General features: G+C 31.6%; 2 protein-coding genes and 1 long non-coding RNA gene across 3 annotated transcripts in view; 2 read left to right on the top strand and 1 right to left on the bottom strand.

Moving 5' to 3' along the window:
- The window catches only part of Tom7 (Translocase of outer membrane 7), an 84,065-nt gene that overhangs the window by 13,495 nt on the left and 51,760 nt on the right, over nt 1-18,810 (top strand). The window lies entirely within an intron of this gene.
- Cals (Calsyntenin) overlaps nt 1-18,810 on the top strand; it is a 58,516-nt gene that overhangs the window by 10,766 nt on the left and 28,940 nt on the right. Inside the window, exons 2-3 of the mRNA XM_008196530.3 lie at nt 2,701-2,980; nt 14,838-15,124. Coding sequence (XP_008194752.1) covers nt 2,701-2,980; nt 14,838-15,124 — 567 coding nt within the window. The remainder of the gene's footprint in view (nt 1-2,700; nt 2,981-14,837; nt 15,125-18,810) is intronic.
- On the bottom strand, nt 14,521-14,911 carry LOC107398067 (uncharacterized). The gene is made up of 2 exons (XR_001575037.2): nt 14,770-14,911; nt 14,521-14,717 (listed from the first exon to the last, which is right to left on the bottom strand). It is a non-coding gene; the product is annotated as an uncharacterized LOC107398067 (long non-coding RNA).

Here is an 18,810-nt window from a genome sequence, read left to right as displayed (position 1 = left end):
GCACCTTTATTCTTACCACACCTTTTCTAGAAAGCGATATGATTCTGTGAAGAGTTGGTTAATCACAGAAGGCTGTGATTTGATATTTGCATCGTTTTACTAATAAAACGTGTAAATAAAGCGTAATAATAATAAAAAATGAAATTTACGCACAACGGAAGGTGATGTGTCATTTTTATAGCTTGCTAATTGTTATTCAATCCTCGATGGTGCAAACCAGACGTATCCGTTAACAGTGTGATCAGTCTCTCAAATTTTTTTCAAATTTTTCAAACAACTTTAGTAGATTTATATTTTTATGATAGTGCCTAAAAAATGCTACATGTCTATTATTATACAGGTGATTCACTTGAAAAAAATGTGATGAACTTAGGTGATAATAGTAAATTAATAAAAATGCATTAGCGAATTGAATACATACTTTTTTATCTGAAGAAAATATTTGTTCGGGTGAAACTCTTTCGTCAATAAAACTATCCCTATTACGAAAAAAGGATAGAGTTATTGACTTTTTGTGTGAGTGTGACAGAGCTAGAGCTATCACATTTTCGTATACAGTAGAACCTCGATTATCCGACCCCTGTATGGCCTATGCCAACCCGGATAATTGAAATCATGCCTATTCTAGCCCTAAATTGAATACTAATGATCATAAAATTTGAAGTAATCTATTCAAAGATCTTGATAAATAAATATACGTATGTATATTTATGGAAAATGTTATTTGAGATTTTATTGTAATATTTTGAAATATTACTCTTGAAATTGAGTAAAATGTATTCTTAGTTCTTAGTATTTATCTGTCATAGTTTTTGAAGTATGTCAATTTTTTTATAGAAATTTTCGTCTGCAAGGGTTTATTTAAAATATTACAGCTCGTGAACTCTACAATAAGTGAATAATTCATTTTGTGTTTGATAGCCAAGGGTTCGAAGGGTCTTCTCAAATCTTCAAACTTGTCGACTGTCAAATTGCAAGGCTACTATGATTTTTTGAAAATGATGATTAAAAAATGATTAAAACAATTTTTTCAAATGGAATAACCTTGTTTTTTCAATGGCAATCAAGAGAACGCCAATTTTTATGCAGACTTTTATTAACATCTTCTACATCTATCTCTTACGGTTTTTTAAATAATCAAAAAAAAGAATTTTGCTCATTATTTTCATTTTTAATCAAGTAAACTTTCAAAAAGTACGAAAAAATTGTGCAATTAAATTAAAAAAATGTCCTATTTGTTCACCATTTTCGTTCAAGAAGTTCAAAATTTCACAGTTGACTGACTGAGTTACTTTACATAATTCACTAAGTTACAATAAACTATAATTAAATATTATTTCTTTAGTGCGCTTATTCGACAATAAACCAGCGAAAAACTTAATAAAATGTTGAAGTTTGACAGTTGATAACCAATTTGCAAGGTCTACTTGATTAACTAAGAAAATTACGAAGTAAAATCCGTTTTTTTGTGATTTTTTTCAAAAACTGTCAGAGATAGGTACAGGACGTATTGGTAAAAGTTATCATAAATATTGATGTTTTTTTGATTGCCGTTAAGAAAATAGTCGTTCAATTTGAAAAAACTGAGTTATAGCAGTTTTTTGAAAACCATTTTGAATAAATCATACTAGCCATGAATTTTGACTGTTGACAATTTCGAAAATTCTAGAAAACTCTTCAAACCTTCGGTTATCGAATGCAAAAAAAATTATTTACTTATCGCAAGGGGTTCGAGGGCTGTGACATCTTAGATAAATCGTTGCAAATGAAAATTTTAACAAAAAAATTGACATATGTCAAAAAGTATGACAGATAAGTACCAACAGCTTGGGTAAATTTTACTCAGCTTGCGATGGTGAATTCAAATATGTGTGGTTACTATTTGAAATTTCAAACTTGGCGTCATTTTTTTATAGTTCCGGAAGCTCATCCATTTTGAAAAGATTTTAGTTGAACTCAAAGTGGTCGATTATGGTAGTATACAAAATTTTAAAGCTCTAGCTACATTAGAATATAATATATAATATATAATATATAATATATAATATATAATATATAATATATAATATATAATATAATATATAATATATAATATTATATAACAAGTGTTCAATAATTGTTCTGGTCGTGGTTTGCTGTGGTTTTCTGAACGCAGGTTGCATGATAAGTTTATATGATTTGCTGTCAACTGTTTAAATGTTGTCTTATTTTTGCATTTAGGAGTTTTTGATAAAAATCACATTGCAAATCATGATAATTGTATGCCGACGTTCAAGAATTTACTCTGCAAGCTCAGTTGAACGTGTGAATTTTTGGCTGCATTTTTGATCTGACACTGACAGCTGTCATCTGCCATTGTTTTGTAATACTAACTGAGACATATGTTTTGTATGACAATTGCCACACAAACGCGATCTGACCAGAACAATTATTGAACACTTGTTACAATATATAATATATAATATATAATATATAATATATATTATATATTATATATTATATAATATATTATATATTATATATTATATATTATATTAAATATTATTAATATTATTGTGGCACGAATGGTTTTGGAGCACGACGAAGGAGTGCCCCGATAGAATGAATGCCACAATTAATTATTTTTAAAACGATTATAAAAGAATATTATTATAACTTTTGTAAAAATTTAGGTCCTCTTGTTATTGGGTGTTTTTTCAGCTCCCAAATTGGACGTGGACAATTTGGAGAACGGCTACCACGGCCTCGTGAAAGAGAACGAGACGTTGGTCGAAGTGACGCCGGCGATACGCGCCATCGGCGAACAAGTTTGCAGTTTTCGCATCGTAAACAAGCACCATGGCGAAGCTCCATTTGAGATCGTCTCGAAAGAGGACGGCTATGCCGAACTCAGGGCCAGAAGGGTGCTCAACTGCGAGAAAAGAAGGAACTACAAGTTCGACATTGCTGCCGTCGGCTGTAACGGCAAGCAGAGCGTCAGGTAAGAAAATTGAAACAAAGACAAGGAGGAAAAAAAAGGTCAATTGTGTAACTTGACTTGATGATGTATGGATGTAAGGCGGCCTTGAGGGAAAAATTTAATTGGAAGGTTACGCAAGGGTGGTGGCTTGACACGTGGCGGGACATGTGAGAGGGAGGGGTTCCAATGATTGACTGTTTAATTTTTATTATTGATGTGAAAAAAAAACATTGTATTTGGTTTCTTCCTATCATAAAGCTTGGTTACATTTATTGAGATATTCTTTTGTAGAAAATTTAATTATCCACAATTCTCTTTTTTCTAAAGCTTCGCAACGAGTTATAATGTCTTTATATTTGGGAACACATATGCAAAAGAAGTCGCAGGAATTTCGATTTTGTTTCAGTTGTTTTAGATTATTTGCTTCGAAATAAATTAATATCTTTTATCCAACAAAATTTAACTTTGCTATCAAATAACTTAAAAAAAGGTTAGTGTTTCCGTATTTTACCGTAAGTTGCCATTATTCAGAAGCTTTGAAGTTGAAGATATTAATTGTATATATTGTAGCAACGTTTTCTTTGTACACCATTAAATTTTTATTATGATTACACCAACACCGCAAGCTAATCATTCCATGTGACCGAACGGTATCGTAAATATTATCGGGTCATTCTTGTCAAATCATCTTATTGTGAGGGTTTCTTATTACAACACCATTATCTGTTATAAAACTATGTGGTGTACAAAGAAAACGTGTTACAATAAGATGAATAGAAACTATGGAACCAACCGTTCTTTATTTAAACTAAATTATTCAAGAACCAATTTTTGTGGGTGGTAGGTTGCTCTTAAGAAAATAAAACATTGAAAAAGACACGAAAAATTTTTTTTTGAAAAACGATTATTTTTTCTATAACGTAAGGATTTTTATTTACCTGGTATAAAGTTCTGAACAAATGGTTTGACTTTTATGGGACATTCTACGTATTTATGTTCTACACAAGATCTTCTGTCTAAACCGCAGATTAGAAATATTGGTTTCAATAATATGTTATATTCTTATGAAAATTTGTACACAGTTATAATAACTCAGTTATATTCTGTTCGTTGAAATTTTTTTAAATTAGCTGATTTTGAGATATCTACACTTATTAAAATATTTAAAAATCGTATTTGTTTTTTTTTCGAATTTCCCAAAAAGTTACCCAAGCCCAAATTTGGAGGTTATTACAAGTACCTATTAATTTTTTCAAACGAAATGTCTCAATTTTTCTTTAAACATTGAGTCGTTGGGAAATTCATTAGTTGTATGTCTTTTTGCATAGGTTGCCATGGAAGTTTTTTTGAAACTAAATTACAGTAAAACCTCTCAACAACGGACACCGATGGGGAATTTTTAATTGTCTGTTGTGGGAGGTGTAAATTTTAATGTAGGTTTTACGTTCCTACAAAAATGTCTGTTGTGGGGAGGTGTCCGTTATTCAGAGATGTTTATTAAGGGAGGTTTCACTGTATATGATTTTATTCTGTTTTTACAAAACATAACAAAATTTTGAACAGGATTTGTCGTTTATTTACTGATTTATATTTTTATGGGGAAGACAAAAGATTAGTGAAGAATTTTATGCAGTTTAAAAAAATAACTTATGTTTTATGTTAATACACATCCATGAAGAATTAATTTTTTTTTATGTTGACAAGAAAAAATGAGGCATTTATTGATCTTGGAAAAACTGAGTTATTGATAATAAATGATAAAAAAATTGGGATTTGTTTCTTTTTTTTGAAATTTCTGAACATCAGAGGAAACATCTAAAAGCTTTTGCTTTCAAATGCCTAAATACGATTTTAATATTTTTCAAAACGATCAATTTATCATATTTTGAAGAAAAAGGTGAATATACAAAAAATTTAATTATAAATAAATATAAATGCAATTAAGGAAGTATGAAAACTTTCTTAAAATATATTTATATATACATTTATATATTTACATATTTATATATTTATTATTTATTTATTTTTATATTATATTTATATATTTATAAAAATTTTTGTTGAAAATATTTGGCTCTGTACAAATTTCAGATGAAACTCATTATTGGAACCTAAATCACATTTTTTTTTGACTTCTATATTTTTATATACCTATTTATTTATCTAATTGTCATCTGATTCACTGACTTGTTTAATCGAATTAAAGCTTAAATGAAATGGAAATGGATCATTTTTTCCCCGTAGTTTATGATGACCTCTTCGCGCTTTAAAAATGCATCTCCTAAGATTACCGGACTTGGCAATTTATCAACTACGATTGCCTCGAATTCGAATTTCCTATTACCTAAATGTAGTTCAAAATTTGTCTTACCTAAGGTGGGAATTTTGTGGTTCCCTACCGTCCTTAAAAATAATCTATTCTTATCTGATAACTTATTCTCTACTAACTCTCTACTTACAAGATTATTACTACACCCCGTGTCTATTATGACGTCTACGTTCTTACCTCTATGATACCCCGTTATTAATAATATATTTGTCGGCGTCCCGGTTGTGAAAATGCTGTCGACTTGGACGACATCCGGACGCACGTCGGACGCCGTCCTTACTCTTTTCCCGCATAATTTTTTCCGTCGGTCCTACCTTCGTTCTTCTTCCTGTTCCGGCAGACGGCCGCAAAATGTCCAGGTTTTCCGCAAACGAAACATTTTTTCGTCTGGGAAGCCGGGTTCCTCTCGAAGTTCTTTCTTTCTTGATTTCTGCAAACCGATGCGTAATGTCCCGGTTTACCACAGGAAAAACAGATGGGTCTCCCGTCCTTGGTCCTAGTATTTGGGAATTCTTGTCGCCGATTTTCCCATTTCCGGTTTTCCTCGTGGCTGGTCCGTGACCTGTTCGCTTCCGTTTGCTGACGGTGCGTTCTGTCGTTCATTGTTACGAACGCACTGTCCGCTGAAATGTTGTTGATCAGCGACTTTTTCTTCACTTCGCTAATTTTGAAGACAAGATTTTTGATGTCTCTCTTACTCATCTCTGGGTCGCTAAACATCAAAAATGTTTCCGCTAACTGTGGCAGCAAACCCTCCTCGAAAAACATCCTGAATGTCGCATCCGACATTTGAGGGTCATATTCCTGTTGAAGCGCCAATAACTCGAAATAATAGGATTTTATATCTTCATTCACTCCCTGTTTGCGGCTTTCAAACCTCATTCTTGCGTTTTTCGTGGAATTTCCTCGTCCGAATTCCTCTAGGAAGTCTGCCACTAATTGCCTCCACGTTTTTGTAGCGTTTTGTGCTTCTCCTGTGTATTCATTGTACCAAACCGACGCCGCTTTTTCTAGGAAAATCGGAAGGTACGCAATTTTCAAGTTGTCGTCCCAAGCGTTCGCCAGTGCTACCCTGTTGTATGTTTGTATGAAGGTGTTTGGGTCCACCGTGGCTGGATTGAAGGAAGGTGGCGACAAAAATTTTGGCGTTGCCGGGGTTTTGGCCGTAGCCAGAGCCTGGCGGATGGTCGTGTCGGCCATTACTTCGTTTTCTTCGTTCTTCGTCTCTTGTTTCTCTTTTGTTTCCTCGGTGCCCTTAACGCTTTCCTCGTTTTCGTCCTCTTCTCCTGACGACTCGTCGTGCTCTGTGTCCTTCCTTCTTTCAAGAATCGTCTCCAATTCCCTTACTGTTTTCCATGAACCTCCCGCTTGCACCACTATCTCTACGCTTCCGGTTGGGGGTACCGATTGCTGTCCAAAAATTTCGGTACTGCGAAATGGCGGTTTAAATTGCGCGTACTCGTGCTCCTTTGCCCGTCTTCTTGTCAGTGGCGGTTCCCTTTCTTCGCCCTTGGGCATTGACTCCTATTTTCGCTGACCCCTAACTTTTACGCGAACATATTGCCTCCTATCCACCGATCGTGCCGTCGGCGAATTCCACGTCACGGTAATTTTTCAATTATAAATCTTTCATACTAATACGAACTTCATTTTAAAATTCCGAAATCTTGGGGCGCCTCCACCATAATGTCACGTGTGTGACGGGGTGGACAGGGGACAATAATCAAAACGGAAGTTTTCTTTCGTAAGAGTCTATATTTAACTACCAAAATAACACTAATGTGATGTAAAGATTTACTTACATTCTAGTCGCTATAAAGCTCTTCATGGCACCGACCATATGTCACCCTTTGTCACTTTCCACTGACTATCAACGAATGAATGAATTCTACGTTTCTCTACGGCGACCCCGTAGTTCGAACCACCGGAAGGCTGACTTAGCTATTGCTCATCGGAATTCGCAAATTCCGATATCAGCAATAGCTTGCAACCTCGCTAGGGTGTTCGACCTAAGAGGAAGCTCAACTTCCCGTTGGTGACAATATCTTCCTACTTTCGATTTTGCCAATTTCTAATTTTTGTGGTTGTGGTTTCAAGTCACTAGTCCATCATCTCCTCGTAGAATTAATACATTTTCTCTCTATATGAAAAAGTCCAATATGTGAAAACTGGGAAAAACATCTCATTGATTATCTTTCTTTAAGCGGCTTTCAAAGCTCCTGATATTACGGAAATTGCAACCTGCAATGAAACACAAAAAAGAGCAAAATCCTTGTACTTTCGCCTCGTTTAATAAAAGAGATGGGGTATTGTTGATTTTGGCTTCGTTTTTTTTTTCAATTTAATTGTTGTAATTCCTCGTTGATTATCTCCTTACATTTGCAAGAAAACTTATCCAACAAATAAAACAAGCAAAAATATCAAATGTGTTTTTTTCTCCCTTATTGGTGGCGGCGCGGCAAAGTTTTAACGAGCAACACCGGACGAAATTATTTCCAGAGAGAATCCCACTTAACGGTCATTAATTTCCGAAAATATCGATGTTATTCTGGTGTCGTATTCTCTCTCGTGCATTAAACTGTGGGCAAGTGACTAATAACAGAAAATGCAGCAACTCGTCCGAGTTTAACTTATTAATGTCAAGTTCTGTGCTGAAATTTGTCCAAAGTATGAGTCAGGCGTGTTTTTAAATGTGTCGTCTACTTTGTTTAAAAAAAGTAACGAGGTCAAGCGACGAGAAAATGGCACAACAGTGGCGCTACATGAGGGTATTTTAGAACGGGAAAAATGTGGAGATGTCTGAGGGTTTATGACCGAGCTGCGGGCTGTTCTCGGAAAATTACAATCATTGTTTATTTAGGTTACCGTCTATTTTTATATTATTTAAAATCGGGACACTACAAAGTTGCAATTAATTGCGAAAGTTTGCTCAAACGGCGTTTCTGGCGATTACCAAACTATAATTTTATTGCCATTAGACAGTTGTTCTTACGCTTCTTTTTTTCAAAGTGCACAGACAACCCTTTTAAGGAGTCAATTTACGTTAAAAGGCGCACAGTTAATTGAATAATAAAACGATATTTTTCAAAGAGACATTATTTTTGTCATTATTACGTAAAAATCCGATTTCTAGTTATATTCAATAAACATTTGCAATTCAAATTTAAATGACCAATTCCATGCCATTATCATCGCGATTTTCAATCATGAAGGAACAAAACTTGGAGATTTATTGAAACTGGATTTAATTTTCATTCGTTGGAAAAGTTTAATTTGCCAAGTTTGTACTGAGAATTTTGTCTAATTTCATTTCACCTATAAAATCGTTATTTTGTTACCTTGATAATGTTCGAATTTAAGTTTTGTTCAAAGTTTCAAATTCCAGACGATGGTAACTAATTATAAGTTTTTTTTTTATCAAGTTCTCCATAATAATTTCAACCCCAGTGAAATGCAGTTCGGGGTAACTATCGACTTTTGAAAATAACCTCGTCATGGGGTCAATTCAGGTCAGATCTGCTGCAATAAGTATCAGGAGTATTGAAAGAAATCCAAGCTTAAGGTTTTACATTTTTATGTCTTTCTGAGTCTGGTGATGGAAAAGGAAATGAACAATTTGCAGTTTTTTGGATGCTTTTATGGCTGCTTGTACAATTCAAGTACAATATTTTAATTCTAGAAAAAATAATTTAGTACAAAAAATAATAACCACTTTATTATTTTTATTTTTAAATATTAATAAACCACTTTGAAATCTATGCCTTTTTGTTGAACTTTTAATTCCGGTTCTAATGAATTTTTTTGTTTTTTGCTAACTCTTAATAGTTTCGCCGTAATCGGAGTTTAAAAATTGAAAAAAAAGTTAGAATTCCGATTTTTTTGCGTTTTTCGGGGAAACTATAAGATCAAGAGCGAAAAAAAATTATTTCCATTTGATTGTTTTTTTGTCTGATTTTTTCAATTTTCGTCGCAATTTTTGTCGATTTTGCTTTTATTTGCAATTTTCTCGAAAACTATTAGTCGGAGAACAATAATCTTTTTTGAAAAAGATAGATAATTTAAAGAGCTTTCCAACGATAATACACCTCATGGGGTTATCTCTAATAGTTCCGGAGCTATTGCTCGATAAATGTTCCGGGTACCCAAAATCGACAAAAATTGCGACGAAAATTGAAAAAATCAAACGTTAAAAAATTGAACATATGGACTTTTTGTGGACTTTTAACAACTTTTGTGGGTTGTTAAGACATGTAGAAGTCCATAAAAATTTACTGGAGTGAGTTTAAAAAAAAAATTTTTTTTCACCTCTTTGAAGGTAAGTGTATTTTACTCAGGAAATTTGAGCAAAAAAATTGAAAATTTTAAATTTCGTGAAAAATTGGTATAATACAGAAAAAAAACCGCTGAATCCAATGGAACAAACCGCATTGCTCCAAGACTTTTAGTTTTTGAGTTATGAATTTTTTTTGTTGATTAAAATTTTCCACTGTAGAAATTGCCTATCTTAATTTTTAGCAAAAAATTTTAAAATGTCAGATCTCGTTGAAAGTTGGTATAATACAGAAAATGAGCCGCTGAATTCAATGGAACAAACCGCATTGCTCTAAGACTTTTAGTTTTTGAGTTATGAATTTTTTGAAAAATAATTTGCGCATCCACCATTTTCCAAATTAAAATAAAATAAATTACGGCAATACTATTCGGAAAAGTGGAACTATTTTTATCCATACCTATGCAAAATGATCAGGGGAATCGATTGGTATCGAGAAAATTGCCAAATTCCCAATAGTTTTTGAGTTATGAATTTTTTTGTTGAACAAAATTTTCCACTATAGATATTGCCTATCTTAATTTTTAGCAAAAAATTTTAAAAGTTTATATCTTGTTAAAAGTTGGTTTAATACAGAAAATGAACTGCTGAATCCAATGGAACAAACCGCATTGCTCTACGACTTTTAGTTTTTTTTTATGAATTTTTTTAGTGAAAAATTCGCACAACTAAGCAAAAGGAACAAAAAAAGAAAATACCCTTCTTAAGCAACAAGTTTTAAAAGAAAGAACCGATAATAACATATTATAACGGTTTTTGGCTTACGCCCCACGTTGGGCGCCAATTTGTTACAACTTTATCATATGCCCCACGTTGTGCGCCAATCTACATTGGGGTAAATAATGGATATTCAAAAAAAAAACAGCTTAACTTCTTTATTTCAATCGAACGATCTTTACAAAAATAATGATATTCTTTATAGTTTTTCGAAGATTTTCCAAAAAAAGAAAAATTTGTTTCTTATAATTAAAACATTAAAGTTAACTGCACCACACGAAGGAATGTCAAAGTATTCTCCTCCTCGATGGTTTCCTTTTTCTTCTTGGTTCAAATTTAACTATTCAGAACATCGATCTTAAAATAATAATAACTGACACACGGAAAACTTTCATATTTCATATATCCCTTAAAGTTTTAAATATTCTAGCGAACCGTAAAAAATTACAAACCCCACATCCCTAAAAAATGTATGCAACAACCGCTCGATATCGGTCCAAATGCCCGACTTTTGTGAAATAATTTTTGTAAAAAAGCATTTCCTTAGTCGCCATCCATCATCAGCTCACATTTTTAAATCCGACCTTGACTTTTCTCGCTGCAACCAGTAATACACAGCGTATTAAAAATAAACAAACTGCGACCCTGAACAGGTAAAAAACGCAAAGTGATAAAATAAAAAAAATATACAGAGCGTTTCGCTTCTCCTACACCGCTTTGTTTATCACAAATTCAATTAGGTATTAAGCGACGAATCCGAAAGCGCAAACAAACACTAAATTACTTAACGCCAAATTACATTTCAGCATAAACCCGCGCCGAAATCGATACCATAAAAACACCCATTAACACCATTTCGTTACGTCATAATTAATGATTTAAGAATGTCGCTTTGTACCATTGTGTTATGGATTTTTTCATGGCATGGACCGTGGAACGAAATTATTAATGATCGCACGAAGGCGAGATAAGAAAGCGTCGTCAAAAAACAAAAAGTTAACTACAAGCGAGAAAAAAATGAGCAATTGGTTGCCACCACCGCCACCTTGATTCTGCGACATGTTAATATTAAAAACGTAATAAAAAAAAAATTTCTTCGAGAGCTTGTCCATCTGTCACCAGTCCTTACGTAAACCGCACCTGTTATAACCGGAGGTTATGACGCGGTAACGTTTCGGGATTATCGTTTTTTGATAGCGGATCGAGTTGCAGTTTGTGTTTGTGTGGTTCGAGGATATTTGGATGGAATTCGCTGGGGAGTGTTGAAAAATTTAATCGGTGTCAGAGTTTTTTAAATTCATTTCGCGATCGGGAAAAATGAAACAAACGACAACAACACTCGTAAAAAAAATAAACGAGAAATATGTGGACGCTAAAAGCCGAATTCATTTCAAAAGGTGTTTATTTGTACGATAGGAAATTCCGTGTTGGCGACAGTATGATATTAATTTTATGGTAATTGGATAACTGCTACGAATTTAATTGACACTTACGGATTTGCTGGATATTTACGTCCAACGATAAATATTTATATTCATTGCGTATAAAAATATTAATTAACTGAAAAAGTCCAATCAATAAGCATTCAAATCAAAATTTTAAAAGATAATCTAAATTTTTTGTTTTAAAAAAATAATAAGGAAAATTTTTTCAAACCCCAAAAAAAATCGCTGCGCTCACTCGGTTTGGCAAACATTATGCTAGTTAAACACAATAGGTTTTTTCATACGTGGCTACGTGAATAACTATTACTCAAAATAGGTAATAGCGGAGAATATTAGTAACATTATGGAAAGCTCTTTAAATTATCTATCTTTTTCAAAAAAGATTATTGTTCTCCGACTAATAGTTTTCGAGCAAATTGCAAACAAAAGCAAAAATTGGTAAAATTTTTAAAAATTTATAACTTAAAAACTATTGGGAATTTGGCAATTTTTTCGATGCCAATCGATTCCCCGGATCATTTTGCGTAGGTATGGATAAAAATAGTTCCACTTTTTCGAATACTATTGCCGTAATTTATTTTATTTTAATTTAAAAAATGGTGGATGCGCCGAATTATTTTTCAAAAATTCATAACTCAAAAATTAAAAGTCGTAGAGCAATGTGGTTTGTTCCATTAAATTCAGCGGCTCATTTTCTGTATTAAACTAACTTTTAACGAGATATAAACTTTTAAAGTTTTTTGCTAAAAATTAAGATAGGCAATATCTACAGTGGAAAATTTTATTCAACAAAAAAATTTATAACTAAAAAACTATTGGGAATTTGGCAATTTTCTCGATGCCAATCGATTCCCCGGATCATTTTGCATAGGTATGGATAAAAATAGTTCCACTTTTTCGAATACTATTGCCGTAATTTATTTTATTTTAATTTGGAAAATGGTGGATGCGCAAATTATTTTTCAAAAAATTCATAACTCAAAAATTAAAAGTCGTCGAGCAATGCGGTTTGTTCCATTGAATTCAGCGGCTCATTTTCTGTATTATACCAACTTTCAACGAGACCTGACATTTTAAAATTTTTTGCTAAAAATTAAGATAGGCAATTTCTATAGTGGAAAGTTTTATTCAACAAAAAAATTTATAACTCAAAAACTATTGGGAATTTGGCAATTTTCTCGATACCAATCGATTCCCCGGATCATTTTGCATAGGTATGGATAAAAATAGTTCCACTTTTCCGAATAGTATTGCCGTAATTTATTTCATTTTAATTTGGAAAATGGTGGATGCGCAAATTATTTTTCAAAAAATTCATAACTCAAAAATTAAAAGTCGTCGAGCAATGCGGTTTGTTCCATTGAATTGAGCGGCTCATTTTCTGTATTATACCAACTTTCAACGAGCCCTGACATTTTAAAATTTTTTTCTAAAAATTAAGATAGGCAATTTCTATAGTGGAAAGTTTTATTCAACAAAAAAATTCATAACTCAAAAACTATTGGGAATTTGGCAATTTTATCGATACCAATCGATTCCCCGGATCATTTTGCGTAGGTATGGATAAAAATAGTTCCACTTTTCCGAATAGTATTGCCGTAATTTATTTTATTTTAATTTGGAAAATGGGGGATGCGCAAATTATTTTTCAAAAAATTCATAACTCAAAAATTAAAAGTCGTCGAGCAATGCGGTTTGTTCCATTGAATTCAGCGGCTCATTTTCTGTATTATACCAACTTTCAACGAGACCTGACATTTTCAAATTTTTTGCTAAAAATTAAGATAGGCAATTTCTATAGGGGAAAGTTTTATTCAACAAAAAAATTTATAACTCAAAAACTATTGGGAATTTGGCAATTTTCTCGAAACCAATCCATTCCCCGGATCATTTTGCGTAGGTATGGATAAAAATAGTTCCACTTTTTCGAATACTATTGCCGTAATTTATTTTATTTTAATTTGAAAAATGGTGGATCGCCGAATTATTTTTCAAAAAATTCATAACTCAAAAATTAAAAGTCGTAAAGCAATGCAGTTTGTTCCATTGAATTTAGCGGCTCATTTTCTGTATTAAACCAACTTTTAACGAGATATAAACTTTTAAAGTTTTTTGCTAAAAATTAAGATAGGCAATATCTATAGTGGAAAATTTTATTCAACAAAAAAATTTATAACTAAAAAAATATTGGGAATTTGGCAATTTTCTCGATGCCAATCGATTCCCCGGATTATTTTGCTTAGGTATGGATCAAAATAGTGCCACTTTTTGGAATAATTTAGCCGTAAATGAGAAAGTAAAAAAAAATAAAAAAGGTTAAATAACAGAGAAATACAATGTAATGTGTGAGTTTGTAAATTAAGTTGGTAACATTGATTAATGTAGAGACATGTTAATTTTTTGATTCATGTTTGTTTTTCAATGAGAGATTTATTGGAACGCATCTAGAATACCTTTTTTTATTCGGTTATCTGTGAAGCAACTACTTTTTATCTCGTTATCTTTTATAAAAAAAAACAAAATAAATTTTACTTTCGAAAGATTTGCTATTGATTTGTTGGGCTTATGTGGATTCACTTTAATTTCTAGTTTAGTCTTTTTTATCTTTGATGCTACTAAAATTTTGTTTTTCCTTCGTATGTTATCTTATTTAATTAAATGTGGTAACTGATAAAAATTGCAGTAACTTGACCGATAGGGATTTATGGGTCGTCATAAAAACATGAAAATAAATAAAATATTGTTTGGGAAAACCATTTTAATTCGTTTAATAACAGATACAACTTAACCAAACGAATCGATTGTTTTATAAAAAATAAAACACAGCAAAACAATAAGGAAAGTTCCCATAAGCGCAATTATGGCATAAAACCCAAAATCTTTAACTCGTTGCATAGTTGGGGAAATACCCATGCAGGTGTCCATTTTAATCCACTTCTAAGGGAAAAAAAACATGATTATTATTCAACAACGTCACAAAATTACCCACCAACGTCACATACACACACAAAACCGCAACAATTTATTTATTGAGTTTGTTTTTTTGGTTTTTTGCAGCGCCACCGTTCACATAACCGTCTCAGATGTGAACGAATACGCACCGACTTTCTCCGAACCAAGCTACGTAAGGCAAGTCGATGAAGGACGAATCTACAGCGAGATTGTTCGTGTCGAAGCGACCGATCGTGATTGTACGCCGAAGTTCGGCGATGTCTGCAAATATGAAATACTTACGTCAGATCAGCCTTTCGTTATCGACATGGATGGGGTTATTAGGAATACGGAGCCTTTGGATTATGAGAGGTCGCATAACCACATACTCAGTGTCGTGGCTTACGACTGTGGTTAGTATTTAAAATACAGTGAAACCTCCTAATAACGGACAGGGAAAAATTACACATCGGGGTCCGTTATTGAGAGGTTTTACTGTACAAAATTTCCAACATTCGATCAGATACAGTAAAACAGTAGCGGCTTACACTTCCTTATTTTTCTTTTTTTTTTGTTTTTTTTTTTCACTTGTAACTACAGTAAATGTACAGAAAAATATGTCAAAAAAATATTCGACAATAAAAGAGATATTTCACGACAAAAATGGTTACGAATGCAAGACATAATACAAATAAAAAAGTAGAAATTTATGTCAACTGAAAATAATAACTTTATTATAAAAAAAAAGTGCAAATTATTTGCCTTTTATAGAAGAGAAAGATACATCACATCTTCAGTCTTCATATTCCTTGCCAAGAAGAAGCGTTCTTTCAATGCAAAACCGATTCTACTCTTGAGTTTGAATTTTTGCGCTCATTTGAGAAAAAAATTCATTCACGAAATATTTGAATAAATTATTTGGAATTTTCGAATTAGGTCTGAAAACGATCTGAATTACTCTAAAAGACTGTCCAAAAGAACGTTAATTTCGATGTAATTTAACATTTCTTGGCAAAATATTGCAAAAAAATTTTTGGGCTGTTGTAAGTTCTAGCGAAACTATATGAATTTTTGGTTAAAATATGTAAAGTACCCGAAAAAAAGTGAGTTTTTTAATTGAAATTGTGCTTAAACATTTGAAAAAGGCGCAAACATTATTTTTGGGACATATTTTCCAAAAAAATTTTTTTTATAAAACGACTAAAATTAAGGAAGCAGATCAGGGTCAAAATACTCGTTCTTCGACGCAACTAAGATATTTTCTGTCTTTTTTAAAGACACTTCGAGAAAAAGGTCGGTATTTTTTTCAAAAACCAAACTTACATCACCTTAAAAACGCCAAAAGGACATAGTTATCTATTGGGTGATTTTTGACGATTTAAAACAGAAATAATCTAAGGAAAAAGTTCAACATTGTCATTTTTAAGATACTTTAGTGATTTTTTTGATCTGAATTACTTTAAAAAACCGTCCAAAAGAACGTTAATTTCGATGTAATTTAACATTTCTTGACAAAATATTGCAAAAAAATTTTTGGGCTGTTGTAAGTTCTAGCGAAACTATATGAATTTTTGGTTAAAATATGTAAAATACCCGAAAAAAAGTGAGTTTTTTAATTGAAATTGTGCTTAAACATTTGAAAAAGGCGCAAACATTATTTTTGGGACATATTTTCCAAAAAAATTTTTTTTATAAAACGACTAAAATTAAGGAAGCAGATCAGGGTCAAAATACTCGTTCTTCGACGCAACTAAGAGATTTTCTGTCTTTTTTAAAGACACTTCGAGAAAAAGGTCGGTATTTTTTTCAAAAACCAAACTTACATCACCTTAAAAACGCCAAAAGGACATAGTTATCTATTGGGTGATTTTTGACGATTTAAAACAGAAATAATCTAAGGAAAAAGTTCAACATTGTCATTTTTAAGATACTTTAGTGATTTTTTTGATCTGAATTACTTTAAAAAACCGTCCAAAAGAACGTTAATTTCGATGTAATTTAACATTTCTTGACAAAATATTGCAAAAAAATTTTTGGGCTGTTGTAAGTTCTAGCGAAACTATATGAATTTTTGGTTAAAATATGTAAAATACCCGAAAAAAAGTGAGTTTTTTAATTGAAATTGTGCTTAAACATTTGAAAAAGGCGCAAACATTATTTTTGGGACATATTTTCCAAAAAAATTTTTTTTATAAAACGACTAAAATTAAGGAAGCAGATCAGGGTCAAAATACTCGTTCTTCGACGCAACTAAGAGATTTTCTGTCTTTTTTAAAGACACTTCGAGAAAAAGGTCGGTATTTTTTTCAAAAACCAAACTTACATCACCTTAAAATCGCCAAAAGGACATAGTTGTTATCTATTGGGTGATTTTTTACGATTTAAAACAGAAATAATCCAAGGAAAAAGTTCAACATTGTCATTTTTAAGATACTTTAGTGATTTTTTTTATCTGAATTACTTTAAAAAACCGTCCAAAAGAACGTTAATTTCGATGTAATTTAACATTTCTTGAAAAAACATTGCAAAAAAAAATTGGTCTGTTCTAAGTTCTAGCGAAACTATATGAATTTTTGGTTAACTTATGTGAAGTACCCGAAAAAAGTGAGTTTTTTTTAAATGAAATTGTGCTTAAACACAAAGATTATTTTTGAAGTAATTTATTACGTGACATTTTTGGGACATATTTTCTAAAAAAATATTTTTTTTTATTAAACGACTTAAATTAAAGAAGCTGATCAGAGTCAAAATACTCATTCTTCGACGTAACTAAGAGATCTTCGGTCTTTTTTAAAGCCACTTCGGGAAAAAGGTCGGTATTTTTTTCAAAAACCAAACTTAGATCACCCTTAAAACGCCAAAAGAACATAGTTGTTATCTAATTGGGTGATTTTTGACGATTAAAACAGGAATAATTTTAGGAAAAAGGCCAAAATTTACATTTTTAAGATACCTTAGTAATTTTTTTTTGGAACGTTTTAGCTTAATTTATAACTTTCCCAAATATTTATATTTTTTTAAAGCGATATTTTTTCTTAACATTTACTTTGAAAAAGTTACAAAAATTGTTTTTTAGTTTTTTTAGCCCAGAATCATGTGAAACTTAATGTCATTATGTGATACGAAATTTTTATAAACAATAAATTTAGTTATATTTTACATATTTTTCAAAATAAGAACAATGTAAATCTAGCGAGAAAGGCCAAAAATAATGTCATTTTAGGTCTTTCCTTTTAATTTTTGGGCTGGTATAGCGATTTTATGTGACATAAGTGAGTTTTTGATTAAATGACATGGTAAAATGCTCAGCAAAATAAATGTTATGTAATTTTTGTGTTTCATTTGTACAATATTCAGAAAAGTGAGTTTTTTTGCTTAAAACTGCCTTAATTGAGCGAATAGAACAAAAGTGAGCCTTTAACTGGAAATAAGACGAGAAAAAAAAACATAAAATACATAAATATAATGATTAGTTTATTATTCATTTCCATCTTCACTTGAATCGACTATAATATTTTTGTTATTCTGATTTAACAAACAATAATATACTAACTTGCATCAGAGCTTTCTAAAAACGTTTATTATTTTTTGGTGAAAACACAAGCAAATTGTTTCATAGTCTCAGATTACCTTTTTTACATTTCTTTTTTATTTACTTTAAAATAACAAGTGGAAATTGCCACTGATAAACTGATATGTTTTATTACAGAATGACAAAATTTTTTTGTATAAATGTATGGATTTTGTCGCAAAAGCCACATAAAAATTATTCCAAGGTGATAAGGTATTTGTTTTGTTTAATAAACCATTAATTTGTTTTCTACTTTTATTATTATTCATATCAGAGAGTACTCGATTACTTTATTTCACAAATAAAAACTCAACACCAGTATGATTAATTAGATGAACTTATTCTATGGATAAGTTTTATTCTTTGTTTGTTTTATTCTTTATCCGAGGATCGTAAATTCTTTTGTATTATTTATTAGAAATAGTTCTGATCTTTTTTATTTGTTTTATTTTTTTTATTTTGATCTAAAGCATTTCTCCTCTCAATCTTTTAATATTTTTTCTGAAAGCTTGTACAGTTAGTTTTACC

This window comes from Tribolium castaneum, chromosome 8 (assembly GCF_031307605.1).
Source record: "Tribolium castaneum strain GA2 chromosome 8, icTriCast1.1, whole genome shotgun sequence".
In the NCBI taxonomy this organism is placed as follows: Eukaryota; Metazoa; Arthropoda; class Insecta; order Coleoptera; family Tenebrionidae; genus Tribolium; species Tribolium castaneum.
Note: the sequence above shows the minus strand (reverse complement) of the source record. Positions and strands in the feature narration are given on the sequence as shown.